Genomic DNA, 25,944 nt, shown 5'->3' with positions numbered 1-25,944 from the left:
ATTCAAAGAGCAGATGAAACAAATCCAAGGTCATCTGCGGTGAAACTGGCTCCACCTCAGAACCTTATCATGTCACACTGTATATTGCCTGGATCTCACAATATAATGGATGAGCAATACCAACAACACAACACTTTTAATCTCTTTTTTGCCAGGTTGTAAAGAGCAATCACCCAAAGTCATGTGGTTGGTTCTGCTGTGGGTATTGTGCTGCTGCCCCTTCCCCACATACCTTTAGAGACGTTGTATCCGTACGCTGCATACGCCGCTGCAGAGGCTGCTGCTGCCCCTGCTTTGGCACCTGCCATCGCAGCTGCACTTCCCGCTATTGACTTCCGGCTCCTGCCTTTCCCAGTGCTGGCTTTTGATCCACCTTTAGGACGACCCCGGCTTCGACTTGACTGGCCTCTCCCACTGAGAGACATATCTTGCATTGAAACACCTGAACAAGAAAAGAATGTTAAATCAGTAACAACTATAGTATTTCGTGTGACTCACAAGTGAGAACAACATCAAAACTGCCTACCAGTTACATTAATACTGTTCCTGTTCACTGATAGGAACAGTAACAGGGACATTGTTAGCAAGCCCTGAACCCATAAAAAGAAATTATTTATACAAAACTTTACTCTTCAGTAACAACTCCTTATTAACTGCTCACCATTATTATGAATCTAACCCAGAAACAGGTTGAGGATTCTGAGTTTTACTTCAGGATCATGCATTTTCTTAGTTGAAGACAGAGACGCAGTTTCTTCTGTCTGCTGTCTCTGAAGAAACTCATCACCAACTATGGTTCTACCTATTTTACTGTAGAAAACTATGGTAGTTAAACCCACTTGCCATTATTGCAAATGCATTTAAAATTATTGCATTTAAAGAAATTGCTCCAATCATCCACTGGAGATAGAGAACTGATAACTAACTCAACAGCAAATTCAAGGAAAAGCCTAGAGATTAATAGTTCCATGGTTGTCTGCAATTTGGTAACATAAACTTAACAGAAGGAGAGCCCTCTGCAAGACAGGAACAAAGGATAAAACTTTTTGAAGTAACTAACACAGAAAAGAGGTAAGTGTGGTGAATGAGAGACTATGGACAGATTTCCTACCAAATCAAAAGTAATTTCTCTATGAAAAGGCAATTTTTTTCCCCCAAATTTTGCCAACCATACATATATTCTGGTTAAAATGCAGAAAATGTATCATTTAGCCATGCAAAGTCAAGGTTTAATAAATGTTAGTAGCAAATCAAGGCAAGAGTACTGACCATTCACGGTATCTGAAACTGAACCAGTAATGGAAGAAGGAGAGTTTGTTGCTCTTGACTGAGGTGCTGAAGAAGCTGGATCATCCACAATCACAAGCATATCGTTACTGCTCTCATCGGGAGGGATAGAGCCCATATGTAATTCACTGCTGATGGATATCTAAACATGAGAGAACAAAGCCATTAACTTACAAAAATAGTAAGATCTTCAAATGATATACAATCACAAGTAATTAACTGGTACTTGTTCTTTCCTATCTTCTCTAGAATAGCAGCATGAGAATGAGACATCATCTGCCTGATCACACCACACTTTACATGCTGAGCAGCAAAGAGCTCCAGGAGCCACTTAACTTCCATTCATGACAATACATGTTAAGAAGCAAAAGACTAATGGGCTCAGCAGAGATTTAAGTAAATTGTTATTCAACTGTGCATCTTCAACCGCAAAAGAGAAAATAGGATTCTTAACCCACTACTACCACTAATAAAAATCTTGATCAGTAAGGGAACAATGCAAAACAGAAATCTTAATCGAAGGGCATAGAACAAAATACATTTGCTGGTAAAACCAGTTTGCAATTTGTTACACAAAGATGAAGGAAAATAAGATGTGTGCTTCTGAGAATTTATAATTCAAATTCCAGAAAAACAACCCCACACCAATTCAGAACCTGAAGCAAGGAAGGAAGCAGAGAAGAAGATGCAGATGGGACTAGTGAGGGGTACTTATAAAGAAACTGAATGTCAAGAAGCTATTTGAGGAATACTGTTTGGTTCAGAAGCAGCGTCCTTGCTATGGAAGATACTGGTATGGGAGAAGGTATATAGTCATAAACGTGAGCATGACAAAGGCAGGAAAGAGGGACAAGAAAGTAAGGGGGACTGCAGGCAGGAATGGAAAAATTTCAGGGGCTGAATGGGAGGAAGTCAGGCCATGAACTAACTGTAGAAAAGGGAGGCAGAGAGTGAAGGAGTAGGGGAATAACAGAATCTCAAATAACATCAAGTCCTGTAAGGCAGCTTACTAGCAGCTGTTACATATTCAACAAACCATTTTCCTTTCCATGGTTCACCTTTAAGACACATCACTTCCCCATGCACTCCAAGTTCTAAAATAGCTAAAAAACAAAGAATCCTACAGGATGTAAGGCCACAACTAAAACAGTAAACAAGTTAAAGCAGCAGTGAGTCTTACCTCACTGAAAGGACTGGGCATGGCAGAGTCTACACTAATGAAAGAGTCATCCCCATCAGCAGACAGGTTGGAGTTATCAGCTGAGGGAACAAACGGGATCACAAGGTTCATGTTCTCTTTCTTTCTCTTCCCGTCCAACTCATCTTCCTTCTTCTTCTGAAATGAATAAAATAATACCAGGAATGAAACAGATGTTAAAACAGAAGAATGGGAGCAAACAACCCAAAACCTTAAAACCTAGTGCAGTATTTTAACTCAAGGAATGCCACATCCAGAATTTCCCAAAACAAGTTTCTGAAGGACATGGTAACAGATTCCTTAATTGCTTTAGATTTAAGTAGAGTTTTGTTTGTTTTTCTTCATAAGACAGCTGGAATTACAGAGAATTACTCTTACAGAACTATTTTGATTTCCAGTACCTTTTGGAGTGAGCTTGAAATGCTTTATCATTACACAAAATTCCAATTAATTAATGTAAAGCGTCCCTATCTCAAAAATTCAGAATTTTCATAAACTAGTTTTAATGATGCTTTTTAAACAAGCTGATCTGCCCTTGTTCCACAGAAGCCTCATATCTGCATTTGGTGCAGATTCCTCTTTTGTTCTTGTAGGACAAAATCTTGATTAAGTCACCTTTTAACGTCAGAGAATGGTCAGCTGATAATTTTGTTTTTTCAAGCATGAGTCCTCAAATTGTTGTCTGTAGACTACTGGTGACTGACAGTGTTATTTGGGTATGCAGCACTTCCTTATTTTTGAAGTTGCTAATGATTAAAAGACAGGTAGTTATGCATTATTTATTTTGTAATGTCCCTCCTAAGTGTAGGGAACTGCCACAGATGGACTTTCAATGGTGAAGGAAAGAAGGCTTTAATTAGACTGCCTTGGCATAAAATGTTTCCGCATCACGTAATAGTGATCCTGAAGCTCTTCTGGCTCTATCACTGACACAGGTGACCTCTGCATCAAAGTACCTTTTCAGCATATTTTTCCCTTTTACGTTTACGTTCCTTCACACGATTTGTTTCTTCCTGCTGTCGTTTCTCTTCTTGACGCTGACGCACTGTTGGAAAAGAAACACAAAGCTGTCACCACTGGAAAGGTATTTCACATTTTTTCATGAATCTTACAAGAAATTCTGGTTCTAACAGAACTTGGAAGTCAGTTGTATTACAACTAAAATACACTGAAAACACTACTGTATTAAAAGTACTTGTTTCCAAATTACTAAAAAGTCTTACAGCAAAATTCTTCCTTCAAGCAACAGAAAAGTGTATACCTCTAATACAGCTTCAAAAATATGATGAAATACAGCATTTTACTAATAATTTTCTTGTTGAGACCTACATAATTCTTGTCAAAGCTCTGTCATCCAGGAACAATGTAATGATCCTGAATGAGTGCCAATAAAAACTTTATCACGTCATCAGGTCTCATTTTGCACAACTTCATTATTCAGCTCAACAGTGATATAAAACGAGCTTGTACTAACAAGAGTTGGCAATGCAAAAAGAGACAGGAAACAGAAGTTGTTATCAGCAAGTAAACGTGTTTGTAGAGATAAAAACAGAGATTTCATAAGGTAATGAAGTGAAATATGGGGAAAACGCTGAAACACCAACTTCACATACATTTTTTTTCTAGCTCCTCATCATCCAGCAGAAGGCTGACCACCTCCTTTGGCTTCAAGGTGTCAGGTTTGAAATTGCCACCTGAAATCACCATTCGTTGGATCTAGAAGGAAAAAAACAAGAGAGAATTAAAAGGAAAAATTAGTCAAAGCAGCCATCAACCATTCTCACTACCCATCGCTGAAAGCCAGTCCCAAAAAACATGCAAATGCATCTCTGTAAGTCAGAGATGACCCAATTTCTCTATCATACCTATATCTACCAAAGTTAGTACCAAAATTTCAGGGAAGATTTATTAAGAGTATAATTAAGAGTATAAAATATGAGGAGCAACTGAGATAGAAAGCAGAAAATTACCATCCCTCATGCAAAGTTGCACTTTTTCTGAAGCAACATAAATAAACTATAAATGTTAAAAGTATTAATACACTGCTGAACAAAACCAGTCCTGTCAGGCATAATTTACCCATTCATTTTTCAAGTAAGCTGCACAGACGATTATGCAGATCACACTCTTAAAGAGCACAACATTTTTCATCTCCTTGATTGAAAACTGTATCTCTGTACTGAGTCAGTGTCACAGTTTAACAATTCACTCAACCTCTTATTACTACAACTATGCTTAACAAAATAAAAAACAAAGAAGAGTAGTAACTTAGCAGAAGAGAACAAGCTTTAACATAAGGTAATTATTTCAATGATTTGGATCACCAGCAAGAAGACTGCACTTAATTTTCAGGTTGAGATCAGGCAACTCTAGTGCAGGATCCCAGAGAAAACAGTAAATTTCAGCAAGGGAAATATGATTGCATTCAGTTGCTGCAACACCATGAGCAGCATCTAAGTAACACAAAAGCTAAAAGAAACTCCAAGCACACAGAACATCTGAATGCTGTATACAGTATGCCTACTGAAAAAGGTGAATCTCCTTAACTTTTTTCTTGCCAGTGAAGTGCCATGAGATTTAAAGTTCCTAATACACTTACTGCTTGATGCTGCAGGACACTGAGCTTCTCTGGCAACCCTCACACCTCAAATAATTTGCACTTAACTACCTTTCAAATGTCTTTTGCAAAAAAAATCAGCTGTTGTATAACATGAGAGGAATCAGTAACTCTGATGCAGCAAAGACCGAAGCTCTAGTCTTAAAGAAGCCTGAGCAATTTCACTGTAATAATTAGCTTCTTTCCAGGTCATATAACGTAACTGGAATGCTTCTATGTTAGGGACACAGATTTGTTTATTTGAACAAATACACTCCCTTTTGCCTTTTCTTCTGCCTCCCTTCAGATGCTTTTTCTGTTTCTTTACTCATGCTGATATGTGCTTTCTGATACCATTTCTGTACCTTCTCGTTTCAGCTAATTTCTTTATTCCTACCTCACTCTTTTCCTTTGCCCTTTGTAAGATGCGCTCCTCAATGGTGCCTTTGCATATCAACCGGTACACAGTGACTTGTTTTGTCTGACCCAGCCTGTGTGCCCGATCCATGGCTTGTTGGTCTACTGTTGGGTTCCAATCACTGTCATAGAAAATTACCTGCAAGAGAACACCAGAAAAGAATTAAATAAAAACATACTTTTAGAGCACATGGTGATTAAACTAACAAAAATCCAATATACTCATAAAAGTTCGATCATACATTCCACAGAATTACAGCCCCACTGTAGGTTGTATCAACCCAGCTTTGCCCAGTCCTATGAAGACTTTTCCACTGCATTTCAGGTGAATTCAAACTAACTGACACTGTGAACGTTTCAACTTCCACAGAATGTCTTTAATATCTTCTTCAATAAACTTGCTTTGGAGGCACGAAATTCCGAAGTTTGTCATCACATTAAACTACTTTCATGCAATTAATTACAGACTAATCACAACATGAACCCATTTTAGTGTTACTTACCTTAAGAAGAAAAAGCCCATCACATTAGAATTTTATGCAAAAAGTAATACTCCATTTTTTTTTACTTCAAACCTAGATTCTAGTCTAGTGTAACACTTCTAGTACTTTTACTATAAAACCCTGAAATGCCACATTACATTCATATTGCCCTATCACTCCAACAGTACTTTATACACAATGAATATACAAACCAAAAATATTTTAAAACATTTTAGGCAGAAAAGTATTAAGAAAATTACAAAAAATGCTCATGCAAGGAGCCTGCCTGAGCTTCCATCTGTTTACTTCCTCTGTTCAAGCAACTGCAATGGAGACAACTTTTCCACCCTGAAAATCCTACAAATACTTGCTTTCTTCTGATTTCTTTGAGTGACAGTAAGATATGATGGGATACTTTTAAAAAAATTATGTAATATTTTTTGATCCAGAGATCTTTGGTTTTGTGTGACTAAGGACTTGGGTTCAAGTCTACACACACACAAGGTATGGGTTAGAAGCACAAGAACAGCAGTTATTGAAAAGATGAACAGCTCATCAGTATTTTTTCCGTAGTCCTAAATGATAGCTGCTCCAGAGTGCAAAGCCTTGCAATTCATCTAAATTGGTATGCCTTTATACCTCTGGTGAGTCGGGGAGGAAGAAATTTATCCTTTCCGAGCAGCCGATATTCAACTACGAATGGCTTCATACTTCTAGAGGCATTGTTTCATTCTTCTGTGCACAGAAAAAAAGGGTAACCGATACCTATTCCACTGGTTCCTTTGTAAATGAACCTTAGGAGCAAAAAGTCATTCATATACTGAATGCTGTTTCATGTAAGTGTCATTTGCATCTATAGACCCCTTCAGCCATCCAACTCCTTTCTAGACTCTAAGACTGAAGTAGGCGGGGAGAAGGAAGAAATTTCCAGCTGTAACCAAAACCTATGTACCAAAATGTCCAATATTCTACAACTTTATCAAGATAATACTATGTTGTAAAGAATAGCAAAGTAATCAAGGCTCTGCAATTTCATGTTGTGAATGGCAATACTAAAAATATTGATCAGGATGGGCAAGAGAGTGTCAACTTGCACACAGAAAAGACCGACTTTCCTACATAAATTGTTACCAAATTTCACCCACCGTATCTGCAGCTGTAAGGTTAATGCCCAAGCCTCCAGCTCTTGTACTTAACAGGAACACAAAAATATCATTCCTGTAGAGGAAAGAGATTGAACCCCATTATTTTGTGCAAGAAATAACCACCAAAGTAATTTTTTTGATCCATATGAAATGATTAGGGCTATTTCTATTACTTGAACACTTCAGAACATTTTGTGCTTTTCATTTATGGTCAAGGAAAAAAACATATGAAAGGACGAAAGAAGTTAATCTACAAATGAGGACTGTCTGAACATGCAAACATTCAATTTGCAATAGCAGTTTATTAATCTGTATCAAAACAAACCAGGGCTTGTTTATCTTGCCCACACTGGTAATTAGGATTTCATATGGACAAAGAACAATTTATTTTTCACAGAACTGACCCGATGTTAAAAAAATCTTGCCCTAGCAATGCTCAACTAATAAAAAAAAAGAAAAATAAATATCAACACTGTATGATGCAAATTTGGTTCTAAATTTGGTGCTTTGAACAGAACAAACAAGGAGACAGGTCTATACATAGCACGACCAAGTACTGATGAAAACTCAAGTGGTAACAGCAAAATCAAAGTTTCTGCTAAGGTTGAGACCATACTAGTAACTCTGGAGGGTCAGCAGTATTTAAGTGTTCAACACCATACCGATCTGTGAACGGGCTGACACAAAGCAGACAATACTCTAGTAATGACTCCAAAGATGTCAACATACTGCCCTTCAACAGTGAGAGCAAGGCTCTTTGCTTAAGAGAAGACAGTCTGCAATGCCACATCCTTTTGGTATTACAATGACTGAAAAACTTAGCAAACATAAAATCAGTAAAGCACCAGAAATGCCTGTTGAATGAGCAGTGTGGGACATATCTTTTCTAACTAACTATGTGTAGGCAGTGTCCTTGTAAGTCCACTCATCAACCCTAAAGGGTCTTTCTTGCCCTCCCTGGAGGAAGCGTGGGTAGGATCACAGGCTGTTATGCATGTGCTAGTACAACTCAACAAACACAAAGAAACTAAGGGGTTTGGAATCCACATCCTTGAAGGTCAAGTAGAACTGACTATTTTCTCAGGACTCAAACTTCAAGACATTCACAAGTAGCTGGCGAGGCTGTATTGTAGAAACAGACCTCAAAGAACCCCTTCTGGTTAAAGATAAGATTTTGGTCTGTCCCCACCCTCTGCCAAGAAATTGCCAGAAGACAACAAAATAACTATGAAAACTGTGAATTAGCACACACACACAAAGCACCAGGAACTCTAAAATTAGAAAGGGAAGGTTTCTGACATTCTAAAACCTAAGGATACAAAAATTTACACTGATCTATGGACAGTTGGGAGGAACTAAAGCCAAGTTGACAATCTTCAGACTTTATCTGAAGGTATAAAAAGCCAAAGGAGTCAATGGGTGCCTGTTTGTACTGTAGACAATCCTTGGCCAGGAAATCTTTTCACTGTCGTAACAACAGTGGAACCTGCATATAGGCAGTCACCTGAACATCCAGCTGTGATATGCTTCTTGAAATGCCATATGGGAAGGAAAGTGGACAGAGCCACAGACTATGAGAACAAATTATCATCCCATAGCTATATATTTTCTACACCTTGCTAGGATATCCTGCAGGATAGTTTAGTCTCACAGTCAGGCTTTTTTTCCTGGAAATATTTCTCATAAGTAAATCATGTATAAGAGGAACTCAAACTAACATTTTAATAGGAATTCTTGTTTAGACTGGCTGACCTATATTTCAAGGGGATTTCCTACTGAAATTATTTTTTTCTTCAGTTGTTTTATTTATGAATAAAACCAAATTCTGTTCATTAATAAAATAGGTTTTTTTCACTTCATTTGGTTAAAGGATCTTACAGAACGAAGAGTCAGGATTCCAGGAGGACATAATAACCTGCAAGGAACTTGTTTCTGACACCTGGAAACAGCCAGAAAGGTATTGCGTGGCCCTCTCACTTCAGGTATTCGGCACATGTTCAAGTTTTATTGCTCTGAGGAGTTCACTAGAAGACTCATCATTGCAACACAGTCCTTCAGGTCTTTAAGCCCCATGAACCAGTGAACTGAAAGGCCTCAACTCCTACCTTCAGCTATGATACTTTGGGACCACTGATGCAAGGATGTCTAGAATGTTGCTTTCAGCCTGCTATTGCAACTGTGTGAACCTAACTCCTCTGAAAAAGGAAAGTGACCTTCTTACAAGTTCACTCAATATTCAGGAAGGATAACCTTACTGTGAACTACCATATCAAAGTAATATCATATCAAGACATATCTCATGATTCAAAGGAAACTTAATAACCATAAACTCAATCATTATAAATAATGCACCATAATGTGCTTATAAAAATTGCCAGAATCCATTTTGGTTTACTAAATGAAAAGCATTATCCTTCTTTCTAGCTAATAAAATCCCTGTTTTATCTTTTATATATTAATTTAAGATTTCTTAGAAAGACACGCTTAAATAATTTGTTTTGCAGAAAACTAGGTCACTTTCAATACTTTAGCATATGCAAGATTTTCCATCTCATCTTTACAGTGTCAATTGTCAGAGCATTTAATAACCAATGAACATTTGCTGCCTCTCTACTGAGCTTATTTATAAGCAATAGCCTATTTGGATTGGCAAGAAGGACAGTAGGTGGCTGCACTAAAATTGCTTCCAAAACTCTTTCACAGATAACAAATTCCTAAATACAACTGGATTCAGATCAACAGCAGTGACTACTGGTCAGAACCACATAGAAACTGCTTCAGATAAATGAGGTCAATTTGATATCAGGAAAGATAAGTGCAGATTTCACTTATTTCCATTACATCTTATGCCAACTGTCTATGTACACACATTTTAGCACAAACACACCTTGTAAAAATACATTACCTGTTCTGAAAATCTGCTACCATGTCCCTTCGTTCAGAAATCTTTGAAGAACCATCCAATCTCATGTAGGTATGTTTCCTATAAACCATGTATTCCTGCAAAGAACATACACCAGAAAAATACAGTTGCTCTCGAAACTGTTCAATCTTGATTCTTCCAGAAAAAAACCCCAAAACACAATAAAAGCGGAATTGGAACTTAAAATAATAAATTCCCTAAATGTCATTAACAAATGTGCTGTAAGCAATCTTATGTAAGCAATACTTGGTAATTACACAATTCATAAATTAAAGCTATTCTATCATATGTCAGCTTTTACATTTCATGTAAGAGATAAATTGCAATGTGAGCTCAGAGTTGGGGATATGTTTGCTGCACTGCACACAATGTGATGGTACATGCCTTTTCCTAAAAACAAATAGGTAAACAAAAATCATTAAAATGGGAAGTTTGTTTTCACAGAGCATAAATTTTTACTAAATCTCAAGCTTTCACTGTGCAAGCAAACCTTTCCAAACAAACCAACTGCACCCGCTCCCTGCTGATTTTATACCATTTGAGTAGTGCTTTTAAAACCTCAGTGTTGTAATCTAATGTCTGTCCAGGCTTTATCTCACCAGTAAAGAGCCTGTAAATCTCACCACATACAAGAACACTTTGAATATTACACTAGCGTGTCAGCCCAGAGCTCATGCCAAGCAGCAGAACTGAAACCATTGCCTGAGACACAAGTCAAATGGCATCAACTTTGCTATAGGCAAAAGGTTTTTCCAATGAGAGACTTTTTTCATGCACACAAAGACCTAAAAGCTATACAAATATCCACAGAGTTTCTCCAGAAAAATACCCTCTGGGGTATTTGAACAACGTGATCCTTGCTTGGTTGAGGAGATGCAACACCTACTGGTTACATTAGTTGGGTTTAACCCTACTGGTGCATGAGTTTTTTTAAGATGCTGTGAATGCAAATGAAGACAGAAAGGAGCAGCTGGTGCTTCAGCACCAAGTATTGGATTCATCTTGCTCCAAGCCACCATGTTCAGCAGACACAGAACTGATGTGCTGTGAGAAGACATGGCAGTGCTTCTAGTCCAATAAACCTGACAGTACCATGCTCAGTTCTCCTTTTCACCTATCCTTCAGGGCTCCTGATCCTTTTTTTGTTCTGTTTCACTACTGCAGAAATGGTGAAAGAGCTACTGTACTATAAGGAACCTGAGAAAAACACTGCAGTAGTGGAAGCAAACTTCACTGTAAGGCAGATGAGAGAGAAAATCAGGTAAATAAAATAGTGTGGAAATGGCCAAAGCCACACTTTAATTAACCTTACAAAACAGAGCTCATGGCTAGTATGCTTTCTGGAGTACAACAACAGAAGTTCAAAGCAGAAAACAGCTACTTCATCATGCAGACAAACAAGCCCTAATTTACTATTAATTTATTCAATTTTTATGACAGGTTTCAGTCACCAACTAAAACCAGAGAGATACAGGTGTCAGTTAGGCACTATGTCACTTTTTCTCCAGATTTGATTCATCTTTTTTCTATTATCACAAGGACCTTTTCCTTTAATTTCTTTGTTACTGTCTTTATCTGCCTCTATGATAATTCAACCTTTGAATGTCTTGATTTAGTCCTCCCTCATCTATTAACCTGCTCTTCATTATCTGTCTTCTAAACAAACTTCAGCACAAATAGAAAACACCTTCTTTCATTCCATCAGATGCATTTATCCTTATTCCAGACTTCAGACATTTCCACTAAGGCACAAAATACAAAAGAATAAGCTATTCTACACCTGCAATACTGGCATTCACAGACTGTTTCCCCAGCTCTGCAAACTAGCTTAGTACCTTAGCCTTTAGCTAATCTTATAACAGATTCTGGTCTGCCTCCATACACCTTTCTTTGATCAAGACAGATACTTCACAGTAGTTTAACAGTGCTCATATGAAACATCCTTTTTTGGGGGGAACTGGTTTTGTCCAGTACTTTCCCAAATATTAACAGTACAATCTTTCAATTCAGAAAAAAAGAAAAAAAAAGGCCACATTCATACTACACTTCTCAGCAGTTCAGTGCTTTGATCACTCACAGAAATGGGATGCTTTTATCTAAAGAGAGAACTCTGATAGCAAAGAAACTATTTAATGAGTAATATACCTGGTCTCTACTGTAATTGTGGAAGGCACTTGATGACTGCTCATTTTTCTAGTTCCCACAAGGAGTGATGGAGTGGGGTGGGGGAAGCCTCCCAGGGAGACTTCAGTTTCATACAGAGATCCTTATATTAGACCTGCCTGAAAAATCTACCTGCCAATCTTGTTTAGTATAAGGGGTCATCAAGCAACCAGAAGCATCAATCTAGGAAAAATAATGAAAGTGCCCCTTCCAACAGAGTACCTATACACATGACAATGAACAATGAACAACACATGACAACCCGAGTACTGTAAGAATGCAGTGCTCCTAAAGCCAGTGCTCTTTGGGCTTCCACACTGATACTTTCTCAGAAACTATACAATGTTTTCCCTTCATGTTATTTCATAGTCCAAATTAAGCACTCTTATGTCTTAACACAACTAATAAACTTTATGTAGAATATAACGAATACATTTTACATCATGCAGAATATAATTTGACCTCTCATCTCATGAATGCAATCTAACTGCCACTGAAATCATGGACAATTACTCTTGTAGGAGAAAACAATCACATCGAGAAAAACAAAATCTTAAAAAGTATGAAATACACATCAGCAACAGTACTGAAATTATGCTTTAATCCTCTTCTGTTGAAAGAAAATAATTCTCCTCTTCATATTTATATCTGCTATTTTATAATGGTTGAACTAAGCAGAAGCTCTTCAGCTGAAGCTACATCAAACAAACTTTGTAAACAACGTGCTTTGTGCTCTCTACCCTGCAAAGATTAGGTCAGTATAATATTGTACCAGTTACATCAGTGCAGTACAAATACACTGAAAAAAAAAAGACATCTTGTGGTTTTTTACATTCAAGTACGCAGATGGGATGTATTTTGGTATCTCAGGTAAGGAAAAAAAAAATCTACAGATACACAACTTTTGCAAGGATTTTCTTACAAATTGAGTCCTTACTCGATTTTTAGCTTGCTTAACTTCAGCTTCTGTTACTTGGGTGGGGAGAAAGAAAAACAGAGGACTTAGTATGTGGCTTATTTGAGTAATAAAACCCAACAAAAGAGGTTGAACATTCAGAAGGTGGAATAGCAAAATGATGTGCTCACAAGCCTTTAAAATGGAATGCTAAGAGAAGAGACAGGAGCACTGAACACTCAGCTTTATGAGCTTCACGGTGTAATGCCAGGTGTCAACAAACACAGTATGTCCAACGTTTGCCAAAAGAAGAGGCATACAAAGCAATGCTGGGCAAAGTGCCAAAACACAGAATTGCAACCATGCAAGTTCTGTTTTTCCTCACAGCAGCAAAAACAAAATTCAGCTTGTGATTTGTTATTGAACTATTAACTGCTGACCTTAAAATGCACTCTTGTTCATACAGAACTCATGACTTAGGCAGCTATTGATTCATGCTTCTCACATTTTCTCTTCAGTTTATTGTGGAGAAGATAGTATCCCTAGCTTTGGTGGCATGGCTGCTCATCAAATACTGATTTTTTTTTCTTCAGAGGCAGACTGACTATTTAAATAATGAGTAATGACTTAATTCTTAATTTATATCCTATTGTATGTGCCAGAGAACCTCAATGTTTACCAAACTTCTGCAGAGGAACAGGATGACAGAGGGAAACAGTAAAAGTCTGTGAAATTACAAGTAACATAAACAGTGTAGAACTAATCACTGTTCTCCCTCTTCCTTCCACTAAAGGGACATGTGAACATCAAATGAAAATAGAATGAAGCAGTTCAAAACCAACAAAAGAGAATAATTAAACCATACAACCCCTTGCCACAGGGCAGTGCAAATGTCAACACCTAACAATGTGTCAAGATGCAACTGAACAATTCCATGGAGAATCCGTGTTGGACTAACTGAATATAGAGGAGGTGCATTTAGATCAGAAAGCCCTTGAGCTGCAAACTGCTGGAGAATGAGCATCTAATTGTGAAGCACCACTATTCTTGTACATTTTCCCCATACCATATGTTGTTATACACTGGTAGAGTGTATAACAGTGTATAACAGTGTATAAATGTTTTACACTATAACACTAGGCCAGACCTTAGGTCCAACTTTGTATGGTAGTTCTTATATTCTTGTATTAATGCATTTACTGGGTATTCTACAGTTATAGCAATTTTATGTCAGGTTTGCCGCATTCAAATTACAGTACTTTCTCCAAAACATCATTGCTAAATCTTCATCTTCAAAATTTGCCTTCTGTAAGCTATAGGTCTCCTACCTCTAGTAAATCAATCATTCTCGTCATCTGGGAATAAATAAGAACTCTGTGTCCTTGAGATTTCAGCCGTGTCAACAGAAGATCAAGAGCATGAAGTTTTCCACTGTCAGTGATCAGACTCTCTTTGTCTAAAAAGACATAGAAGAAAAGCAGGTAACTAATAAAGCAAAATCAGATACATGCAACAAGTTCTAAGATTTCCTAATACTTCACTGCATTATAATCCCTAAAATAATGAAGTGTGATGGAAAAACTGCAATATCCCGCCTCGTAGACACTTAAAATCACACTGCTTATTTTATATACATATATATATATAAACTGCTTATAAGATATATGTATACATATATACAAACACATACACTAACAATAACTTTTGTTTGCTGGAACAGGAGCATATAAATATACCCACCTGGCAAAATCTCATCACAAACTGATCTCCTCACAAGTATGGACTGAATCATTTTTTGGACAGCCATTTCCCTCATCTAAGGATTTATTCTGACAAGATCAGTATGCCTTGACACTTAAAGAAATGTTTTCCACTTCACATGTGAAAATGCTGTCCTTTGCACATTTGCTGCTACCTGCTGCTAATCTTTAGATCTATCCTCCACAGATCAAACCCCTCACCAACACAGAAAGTGAAAAACAGTTCTCTAGGTCACTGTAAAATAACAATCCCCTCACAGCACTGCCTTTTCTTCTTCTTCCCTGCGCTCTGGTTTTTGGAGGTTTTTTGCTTTTCTTTTGTTTTGTTTAAGAAATATTTCCAGATGGCAACCTTTTCAGTCACTTCAGATTTTACACTTCATGTCCTCTCTACTTCAGCACTGCTCATGAAGTGTTTTTCAGGAAGGAGATCTTCCTGTTTGTACATTCTGTACGTAAACTTCAGTAAACAATACACTGCTGTTGAAAGAGGATGAAGAGAAACTTTCTTCCAAAAAATTATCTGTTGGAAAGGCCATTGATGCTTCTTTATTCTTTTGGATGTCTGAACTTAGGTTTACAGCCAAAACGGAAAGCTGGTAACTGCAGATGGTGCAGGCTAGTACAGAACCCAAGTATTTTCAACATGTCTAGCAGGTAGCACTTCTGCACGCTTCTTGCTGCACAGAACAAATTAACTTATGGGTTGAAGAAAATTCAGCTTTCTCTAACGCAGTTAACCGTCTTGCCCAATGTCCTAATCAAAAAAAAAAGTTATATACAAAAATTCTTTCACTTGACCACCATATATTTTAATACAGGTTCATACTAGTGGAATAGAGGAGTACAGATCACTCGACAGCACTCCTAAAAAGATTTTACAAGCATGGCATGGAACAAAGTACCCAAGGGATGTGCTGTGCAATGATATGGCATAATTTCAATTATTCGTGGAGCAACTGGCACTACTCAAGGTTCTTCTTTTGGACAAAGGTTTTTAAAAACAGAAGAGAACTTTATAATAGCAGAGAAAGGCACAGTATCCAGTGACTTGCTGAAGCTGTAAAAAAAAGGCACGCTTCTCTCTTATCCTTCCAATAGTGAAGAAAAATTAGTCAGCACTAGTCGCTTTTACCCAGAAAGATGGTGGATTCTTATCACTTTAGTATATTAATCATGTTCTCTTTCAAAAATATCCTTTAGCTTAAATATAAATAACAGACTTAATGCTGGAATTAGTGGGATCCACATTAGGACATTAGAAGATGCAGCCTACAGTCTCCATTCTGAAATTAAAAAAAATGTGAGTTTGAGTATCATTTAAAATTAGTAGCTACTCCATTTGCACTATAATTCAATGCTGTGAATGCTCTCTCCTTTGGTAATTTTACAGCCATGCACCTGCAAGTCACTAGCTAACAACCCAAGACTAGAGAGGTCTGCTCTTTCTTGCTTCTCTGCCTATCTAGTCACTGTTTTTTCTCCAATTAGCAACTACCTTAGGGAATCCATTAGCTGGAGAGCCAAGCCAAGAAGATACTGTAAGGAAAACTCAAGCCCACACATCAGGCTGGCATTTGTTCTAAGTGCAGAATAACATATAATGGTGCACTCATCTCTAGGACAGGATTTGGTCTCATTTACATATAAATCGCTAATAGTTTCATGCATTCTTTTAAGGAAAACCAGATTTTGGACTTAGGCAGTTAAGCAAAATAGAAATGACTTTGGGTTATTTGGTTTTAAAACACATCTATGGAAGCAAAAAACTGCACAGTAGCAATGTTTACTCATTATACAAAATGTTATTATTTCCTTTAAATCCATATAGTCATGACATTCTGCTTTTATTCTAATTGGTCAGCTTGCTATTTCAGAATGAATTAAACTGAGTGAAGTTACATGAAAAGTCTAGATATACATGACAAACTAACATGGTTATCAACCAAAAGACATCTGACTGGAAGAAACTCAGAGAACAAATAGGATCTGTTCAAAAGTCAGTCTCAACAGGATCAGATTAACATATTAGCAAGTTTCCAAAAGAAAAATGCTACTGTTTTTCTCACAAAGGCATGAATAGGTAGAATTAAGCTTTGCTAACTGGAAATGATGCGTGTCCTTTGCTGCTGGCTCCTGAGGTCTCCATTGTGTAAGTTACTATTTTTAAATAGCAATGAAATGCAAATTACAAGTAAGGAACTTATTTGCAGATGGTCTGAAAAGTTAGCAACTTTTTAACAGTTCATAAACTCATCCAATATCTCAGTAGCAGAGCAGAGTGCACTGGTGAGAAAGTTATTGAGGTTTTTTTAACAATGCAAATGGATACTACCAAAAAGAGATTTATGGTCTCTGGAAGAGAAAACCATTTGTCTTTAAACTGGCACCTTTAAGCGTGCTATCCTGATGCTATTGTGGTTTCCAAGATCAAATATTTTTGCATGCTGAAAGCCTGCCACCTAGTGCTTCAAAGGACATGTTCTGAAAAGTGGTAACGGAAAATGTAAATTATTCATGCCACCTTCAGAAAACACCACAATTATTCAAAAGAGGAAAAAAAGAAGTGCCTTCCACCTCTAGTTTCTCTCACTTCTATTTATAATTTTCTTTTACCTTGTGTGAAGAAAAAGGCAACCTACTTTTTAAAACAGGATATCCAAAATTTGCAATTCTACATTTTTTATTTTTAATGATCGCCAACAACTTCCAGTGACAATGACAATGATTTTTTTGTTTGTTGGTTTGGTTTGGTTGGGGGTTTTTTGTTGACTGGTTTGGTGGGTTTTTTTGGTCTTTTTTTTTTTTTTTTAATAGCATCAAAGGAACTTCTAAAATTTTAAGTCAGTCAGGAGACAGAGATCCTGTACTACACAACAAAGAGCTCTCCCTAGGACACAATTTTTGGGTTCTTCAGCACTGTATGAAACAAACAAGAAAAAGCAACCAGATCAAAAAGAAAGTAACTTTCAAATCATACTGTACGGCTTTCAGTCTGAAAAAATACCCCACAACCCAATACTCCAGCCACGCAGGGATATGGACATAAATTATCTACAAGGGGATACAGTGGGCCTGGGAAGAATAGTTACAAATGATTATGACTCAGAATAACCCTTGTCAGGAGTTCTAGCCCATGACTGTATCTGGGCTAAGCGCTCTCTGGAGAATGAGAAAAAGTGCCTCTGGACATGCAAAAGGCAGAGGAAAGAGAGATAAAGCCTGGGTTCCAGTTGACACCCCTGGTTCCCCTCCCGACAGTCTGCACGGCACAATGGGGTCAGTGAGGAGCTAGCTGGCTCTCACAGTAAACAGCCAGCGAGGCCGGTGCTTTTTATCGATACTAAAAGGACTCAGACACTTCCTGCCATTTAATCCAGGACCATTTTTCTTTCAAAGAACAGGAAAAGCCTCAAGAGATTCCCACAGTGATCACAGCCGAGCCTGCTGCCAGGGTACTGGGAACACCGAGTCTGGGAGAGAAGAGATCAGGGTTTAGGAGAGGGAAGTATCCCCTTTTCATCTCGTCACCTATTTTCCATAGAGCTTCACAGCTACCATTCCAATTGACACTTGCTAGACTTTAGCCTTGCAAATGGTTCCTTCAGCACATCAGTCACTTTCTGCAAGGCACTGTGCCTACTTCTGCAGGTATAAACAGCTGTCCTGTTGTGGTTTGTGCCCTCTCTTCTTAGAGTAAGTTTGGATTTGAATGCTACTTTCCATTTAATTAAAACACAGTGTACAGAACTACTTTTTCAACCCATCATTAGCTCCAACACTTCCCAAATTAAGCCAGTTTTACATAACACATCCCAAACACCTTCTCAACCAAATTCGGTTGTACTTTGACAACAATTTGCCTAACCTTGCACCTATGCACTCACTCCTGTAAGCTTCTTGCATCCCATCTTTATTCCTCTAAAAACTTTTGTTGGTAACAAGGTTCATCGGCTTAAAATGGAAGTCTTTTCAAGAGAATGCAGCCCTGTGTCTATTCTGCACTGCTACTTTGCTTCATTTCTCTATCCATGCCTTCTCCTTTAATTTATCCCTTCAATATTTCCCTTTTTACTGCTACAGAGATTAATTTTCTGTTTTCAAGTAATTAACAAACAATTAAAAGAATTTCTGAAGAAACCATAAAGTCATCAACTATTACTGAACTACTAAGCTAATGCAAGCTCATGAAAAACGGTTTCTCCATTACATAGATACAAACATGCATGCGCTTCAAATAACTCCACTTACGAGGTACTTTCTTAAACTGGACTGTAGCAAGCAAAAGGCCATTTTCCTTTTACTGTACTAACTTCCCCTGCCAAACATCCTTGACCCAAAAGGGTCTGGGAATAACTTCTCATCTGGCAGCGTAAGCTGTTTTTCCTTTTGGCTGTCTGTCAGATCCCTAGCACTTTGTGCAGAACTCTGCTCGCTGCTCAGGACCATCTTCCGACAGCTAGAGCATGTCCGGCCAATGAAAGTCACTGCAGTACTCGGCAATCAAATTCTAGGAGATCTTGGATTACTTAAGTGTTATTCTAGGAAAAAATTAAGTACATTTACTTTACTGGTACAATCGTACTTTTTCCCACTTTACCAGGAAATATGAATAAGTCTTCTTTATTCCAACTGAAATTCAGTAAATCCCTCATGACTTGTTTTCCAGACAATTTCTTCTGACCTTGGTCCTCAAATCCATCCTTCTCATGGTAGACTGCTACAAGTAATTTTAATCTTTTCACTAGGTAGACCAGTGAAGATCTCTCAGAACAATATGAAGTTCTTTCAACACACTAAGAGGCAAGGTATGATTGTAACTTTTCCTGCAACCTTCTTATTTCCAACCTCAAAATAGTATTTGGTTGTGAGAGCAGGCTGTGCAAGTCTAGTAAGCAAGTCTGTCTACAGTAATTTGGACGGTTGCAAAGAGATGCTTGTAAGCATTAGAAAAGCCTGTACTAGACTTTTTCGGTAACCATCAACAGTTTTACCTCAGATAGAGGATGCAAAATCACAGTCTACTGTAAGATAGCAGGGCTAACTTTCACTCAGAAGGGAAAACAAACACACAGCCACCCCCAATCCCTCAAAAAGCCCATAAGCTTAGCATAACCAAGCATAAATTACCCCCAAAGAGCAGATGTCCTTTTTTATCTCATCTCTTCCATGACAACCTCCAAATTTACCTGGTATCCTGATAAAAGACCAGCCATTCTGAGGCCTGATCCCTAACAGCCCTCCTGGATGCTCTGGGAAGAATTGGGAGCATTGCTTCAGCCAGTCAGCTGCTAGCTCAGGGGATCCATGGAGTACACACTGCTTTGCTTCAAGACTTCCTCCTTCCCTTAGTGCCCTGCGCTCGTATTCTGCACTTCGGTCATTGCAGTAGAACTCCAGTGGCACAGCTGTTACCTACAAGTAAAATAATAATAATCAATAGTCTTGTTCAGATTTCCCCTCATCCCCAAATCCCCAGTTCAGGTACCTTACCACTGGATCAAATTTTAGAAGTCAAATCATTACTGAAATGTACAAATGGAAACACAATCTTTGGCTGAGCTTCAAACAAACAAAGATGCAACATCTCTCCACACCACAAAAAACACCATAAGAAAAACCAGGCACAGAATACTTGCCTGTTAATAAACTATGCCAGTTGTTACACAACTGAGTGCAAAGCTGAAAGTAAAAGTGTAATATCCTTGCTGCACCTCTCCTTTTGCCAAGATTTCTTTTATTTATTTGTTTATTTTTAGTTTTGCCCTTCACATTCAAGTATTTATCTCACTGGCCGAGATGGGATTTACATGTCCTTAACAGAAATTAGAAAGGAAAAAAACAAACAGAAAAACAGCTCTGTTTTGGAACAGCACATTTCTTGGGCTTTACAGTTGTTTTGAACAGAAGTGCTCTTTTTCTTGTGGCATTCTATGAATCCTATGCCCTATTACCTGTTTTAGTATATACAACCCAGCTGGACAGACCAGTGTTACAAACATAGGAACTGTGATTTCATGCCATGTGAGCTCTTCTGGAATGACTCCATCAGTTTAACTCCCCCCTGTTCTGTCCCATCCACCCAAATCTGTACAGACTGGAAGGTCCACATTAGCCAAACAGCTGGATGCCAGTGGCCGTAAGGTCCTCGAGTAAAGTCTGTTCCAGCAGACGAGGCTGTGCATTGTACAATCTACAGCTTTCTCTTATGTTGCCCTTACCATGGTAAGGGACAACAATCAGAAGCAAAATTGAGCCATGGTAGATAGCAGGACAGACTGCTCTGCTAGGTTTTTCTTCAGGTATTTCACCAAGAGTTAAATCATATGATCCAAAGTAAACACAGTTTCAATACTTTCACACAAACAAATGCAGAACAATTCACTATCTAGTTGAAGAATCTCTCAAAAAAAAAAAAAAAACCCTGCAGATTACCAACTTCTATCTTTTCTGAACATAAGTCTGTTTTGGGCCAACATTCTGGTGTATTTACATAATCTATTTATAACCGAGTTTACAAAAGGAAGCTTGTAGAAACTTTTACATACTATCTAGACACTTAATAATGTGTTGTAAACTCACACAGAAATGAAACTAAAATTTTACTATTAGATAATTAGCCTAAAATTTTACTGTTAGGCAATTAACCTTACAGCATAGGCTTGTAACAAAGACATTCAAAATGCTGTGACAATTTCTTCATCAATATAAGAAGAAAATTATCACTACTCTAGAAGACATTGTTGCTTTTATTTCAGAAGTAAAATGAAAAAAAATCCTCCATGTGAAGTCATGTAAGTTAAAAACATTGTCATGAATCCTAACAGTGTGCAAAATGACATATTTAGGAAAAGCAATGTAACAAACAAAAATGAACAGAGGAAATCAATCTTGTGAAAGTTTTCACACTTGAAAAAAGGCGCTGGGGTTGCATAGGAAGAAACAGTACACGAGGTTGTGGAGTTTGATGGTGAACAGCAGGCAGCAGAGTTTGTGCAGAATTAAGTAGGGTGGGAATTAGTGTGATAATGGAATAACTGAAACATTAAACACAGTAAAAGAACCAGATGAAAAGTTTCTATGTATTTGAAGAGGGTTTAGATTTTTGTTCCAGCTTACTCTAGTGTGATATAACTGCTACGCATTATATCATGCAAATAAAAACATTTTAACAGCTTAACTAAATTATAAGCAATAAATAGTTTAAATATCACCAGTTTTAAATATCGCAGTTTAGAAGTGTAGGGTGGAGGGAGCAACCCATACTTCAGGACTGCCTGGTACCTTAGATGCTGGCTGTACCCCCCTGAACATTTATCTTTGAGCTAACTGAAAGTAACAGGTATTAAAAAAGATCTAGGTGGAAACCTGTGATCCAGACTTGTTTTACAGGAGCTCTTCTCATAGGAATAAATTAATCTCACAGAGATTTCTCTTTGCAAGGGCAAACAATTGTTTAAACAAATTCATGAGCACAATGACAGTCCAGATTGGAAAAAAAAAACCAACGAAAAATCATACAAAATATTTACAGTAACAGTAAAACCATTGTTTTGCAAGATGCCAAGGGCTATTTTTAAACCAGGCATGCTTATGGGTCTACACACGCAGCCATGTGAAACATTGCAAAGTGAAAGGAACTGTGTTAAGACTTTGTACACATTTCCATACCTAAAAGAGTACGTAGCTATCTTGTACTGACACTTCCACTCAAGGGATAGCTCTGACCTTTGTGAGAGAGGTCAAAACCTCTCTCAAAATGCAAAAAATTCAAAATGCAGGCAAATTCTGTCACCTGAATATTGCTGTATACTGCAGATGATGGTACAGACTTATGTTCTTTAAGAGGCATTATTCACCATCACATTTCAGTTCATATTTCTACACTGAATAGATTGGAACAAGTACTCTTTCAAGCACAGACAACTTGCTATACTGATTTCCAGGACAGCCCTAGGACAGGCAGCCACTACACACAAAACAGAGCAGACTAATTTTTGACACAGAAATATGCCTTATCTACTGAAATCAATATGGAGATTCACACACCAGGATTTTCACAAGAAAAACAAAGTCACTTCATAAGATTCTACAAGCTATGTTTCAGTAATGCCTCACCTAAAGGAAGAGGTAGTAAGAGACAATCTCTATACAAAATCTGTGTGCCTCAGTGCAATTTCTACATTAACAAGAACTAACCTTCCTACATAACCTGTGTAACACTCACTGACATCTGAGGACACAAGACTATCACTTCTTTTTAAATGCAGACACACATTTCTAGAGCAGAGTCCTGTATCTTTTACGTGGCCATACAAAAAAACCCAACACATTTCTGAAACAGACAGAAAAATAAAAATCTTTCATTCAGGCTTGTTCACTCTCCTCCCTCTCCTTTTTGTTGTGGTGCAGTTTTTCAAAGTTTTTTTCCCCATGGAGTTTTTTTGGTGTGGTTCTACTCATAACAAAAGGTAAGGTAGTCCTTAGTACACTAAACCTTCCTATGTCAACATATTATTGTCAAACTGATTAATTGCAAGAGTCATGGTTCAGAAATACATCAAAAATATAATGTTAGTGATACATGAATGCATTGCCACCTTACTTAGTTTAGTTAGGGCAATTGTAAAATGCTTCCTGCATTTATCCCCATTCTAAGTTAGCCTTTCAAACATTGCGAGATGCCCAAAATTACTTCTCAATACAATATTCCAGAGTGGTAGAGATCGACTGAAACTAAACCAAACGATTATACTTGAAAAGGAATGAATTAGCTTCTTAATGAGCATGCAAGATCCATCCTCCAAATTACTTTTTCTACGATTTAGACCTGTCTGTACTCAGGAAAATTGCCTGCATAGAAAGAAAACACTGACTCCCACCCCCAGCTGCTGCATAAACATACACTCCTATTTCTATCATTCACTCCATTAACTTCCCAGAAGTCATCACAGGTCAAACAACAACAGAAGGCTATAGTTTCTGAGAATGTATGTGCTCTTTCTGCTGTTTCAAGTCTTCTACACTTCTGCCAAAAGTTTCTAACAAGCGTAAAATTAAGTCTTTGTATTCCTAGGAACAAAATCCCATGTCTACACTTAATAATTTTTATATACCAGCCAAGCCAAAACAGGTAACTTTTATTCATTAGAATACTGTCAGATATGATCTCTCCTCACCTTTCCCCTCCCCTTCATATGTAGCCTTCTAAGCCCCTCTCCTTCCTTCCTGCTTGAAGAATTCAACATATTCTTCATCCATGATGCATATTTAGGTACAAAGAGTGACATATCAAAGGAATCTGAAGGTGAAGCGGGTTTCACAATTTAGTCTCAGAATAACCTGTTGTTCTCAAACCAGGTTGTATGTTGTAACTGGGAGGTGGTATTTGACTGTGAGCAGTTCAGTTGGATTCTTGGCCCCTAGAGCTGTTGGCACAGATGAATTCATATTGAGCAGCTGCATGTAGGCAAGAAACACGTCCTACTTGCCATCCACTCATCTCCAGATGTGAAAGTATAACTGCACATCATTTGATGATGCCTACAGGAGTACCTTCAATAGTGACTAAAGAATACAACATCTGGATGATCTGGTAATAGTAGTACATTTTGTCCAGCTTTGTCAACATTCAACAACATGGAATACAATAGCCATAGGCTTATGAAAGTCTCTTGTGTCAGCCTAGGAAACTTCAGCTAAAATAATTTCAAAATTCACTTACTAGATGATGGACAACCCTAAGCAGTACCACTTCACATGCAAAAGACTTAGAAAAATGCCAACTTGAGTAATCCTGATATACTGCAATTTGGTGTTTCCTTTTTGGAGCATAAGCTGACACAACGAGAGAAAACAAACATCCTTTCCAAAAAAGCATTGCTCCTCTGCCCACTTTGGCCATCAGAGTTCACCAATCACCTCATTCTGTTCATATCATTACTAAATCTCTCCCTTGGATTACTGGGGAATAATTTACTTAACAATCTCTTCTGTAATGTTACTGCTTTTGGTATTAGGAGAGAAAGTGAAATCTCTGTATCTCAGAACAGCTCCTGTTGGGTGCATCGTACAACTTTCCTTTTCTCTTCAGTACACATTCCAGTCACTTCCCCTATGAAAAAACCCACTATTGAATACAGTAGCAAAAGGATATCCTCACAACAATTTTACCAAACCAAAAGAAAGTAATAGATCATTCTTTTCCTAAGACACAACTCTAACAAGATTGAAAACACAATAGAAAATACATAATTTACAACTTAACTTGGACTTACCCGTGGACTGGCTATGCACAGGAAGGACGGCAGCTCAGTCACCTGGCAGCATCGTACACATGAGGTAGCTGATTTCCTTCTATATATGACATGGTCTGAATAGCCAGTAACTGCTTTACAGTGGCTGCTGAACACAAGGTTCTGAAACAAAATTAAAATTAAGAAGTTACAGCATCTGTAAAGAAATACTGCATTTAAACTTTGTACCCACCCATGAGGAAGACAAAGGACATTCACTATATATTTCTCTTTGAAAAAAGAAAACTCTACACATCATCTGCAGTGACAATGTATAGGATTTTTGTGTAATTGTCAGAACACCCAAATCCTGAAGTGGTTGAAATCAGAATAGCTCATATCAATACTTGTCTTTATGCTCAGCTAGAACAAGAAACATATTTTTCCTTCTTTGAACCTTTGGACCTTAGCTTTTCTAATGAAGGGAGTACAGGAATATTCTAGTAGGTCTGACCCTCAAGCTGTTTTCTAGCTACTCATTTATCTGTTCCGAATCAAAACGAAATTTTGCAGAGAAAAAAAAAGAATCTAAATGTGGCTGGACTGGTACATTTAGACTGAAATCTTTTCCAACCTTTTCTTTCTTTCTTTCCTATGCAAAAGGGCTCTAAATTTTATACTGAAGACTTTCAAGGTGCTAACGTGGTTACTCACACACATGAACATAACCATGTGTAAACCCTGCAATTTGCCACAATTATATCAGTGTCCTTTTGATACAGAAAAATATATTGACTCAGAAGTGGGGACACTGAGATGACAGTGCAGTTTAAAGAGAGCTCT

At 37.7% G+C, this 25,944-nt stretch overlaps 1 protein-coding gene across 2 annotated transcripts in view; it reads right to left on the bottom strand.

Annotated features, from left to right (window-relative positions):
• Positions 1–25,944, bottom strand: part of INO80 (INO80 complex ATPase subunit) — a 68,604-nt gene that overhangs the window by 2,424 nt on the left and 40,236 nt on the right. For both annotated transcript variants that reach the window (XM_051791867.1, XM_051791868.1), the window contains exons 25-35: positions 25,144–25,284; positions 20,056–20,281; positions 14,435–14,562; positions 10,031–10,125; positions 7,126–7,198; positions 5,479–5,637; positions 4,099–4,201; positions 3,442–3,530; positions 2,468–2,623; positions 1,270–1,429; positions 233–442 (exon numbers count right to left, since the gene is read on the bottom strand). In XM_051791867.1, coding sequence (XP_051647827.1) covers positions 233–442; positions 1,270–1,429; positions 2,468–2,623; positions 3,442–3,530; positions 4,099–4,201; positions 5,479–5,637; positions 7,126–7,198; positions 10,031–10,125; positions 14,435–14,562; positions 20,056–20,281; positions 25,144–25,284 — 1,540 coding nt within the window. The remainder of the gene's footprint in view (positions 1–232; positions 443–1,269; positions 1,430–2,467; positions 2,624–3,441; positions 3,531–4,098; positions 4,202–5,478; positions 5,638–7,125; positions 7,199–10,030; positions 10,126–14,434; positions 14,563–20,055; positions 20,282–25,143; positions 25,285–25,944) is intronic.

The sequence above is a fragment of the Manacus candei genome, unplaced genomic scaffold, assembly GCF_025592945.1.
Source record: "Manacus candei isolate 608988 ecotype Guabito, Panama unplaced genomic scaffold, ASM2559294v1 h1tg000033l, whole genome shotgun sequence".
NCBI lineage: Eukaryota > Metazoa > Chordata > Aves > Passeriformes > Pipridae > Manacus > Manacus candei.
The sequence above is the reverse complement of the archived record's forward strand: the minus strand, read 5'-3'. Positions and strand labels throughout refer to the sequence as shown.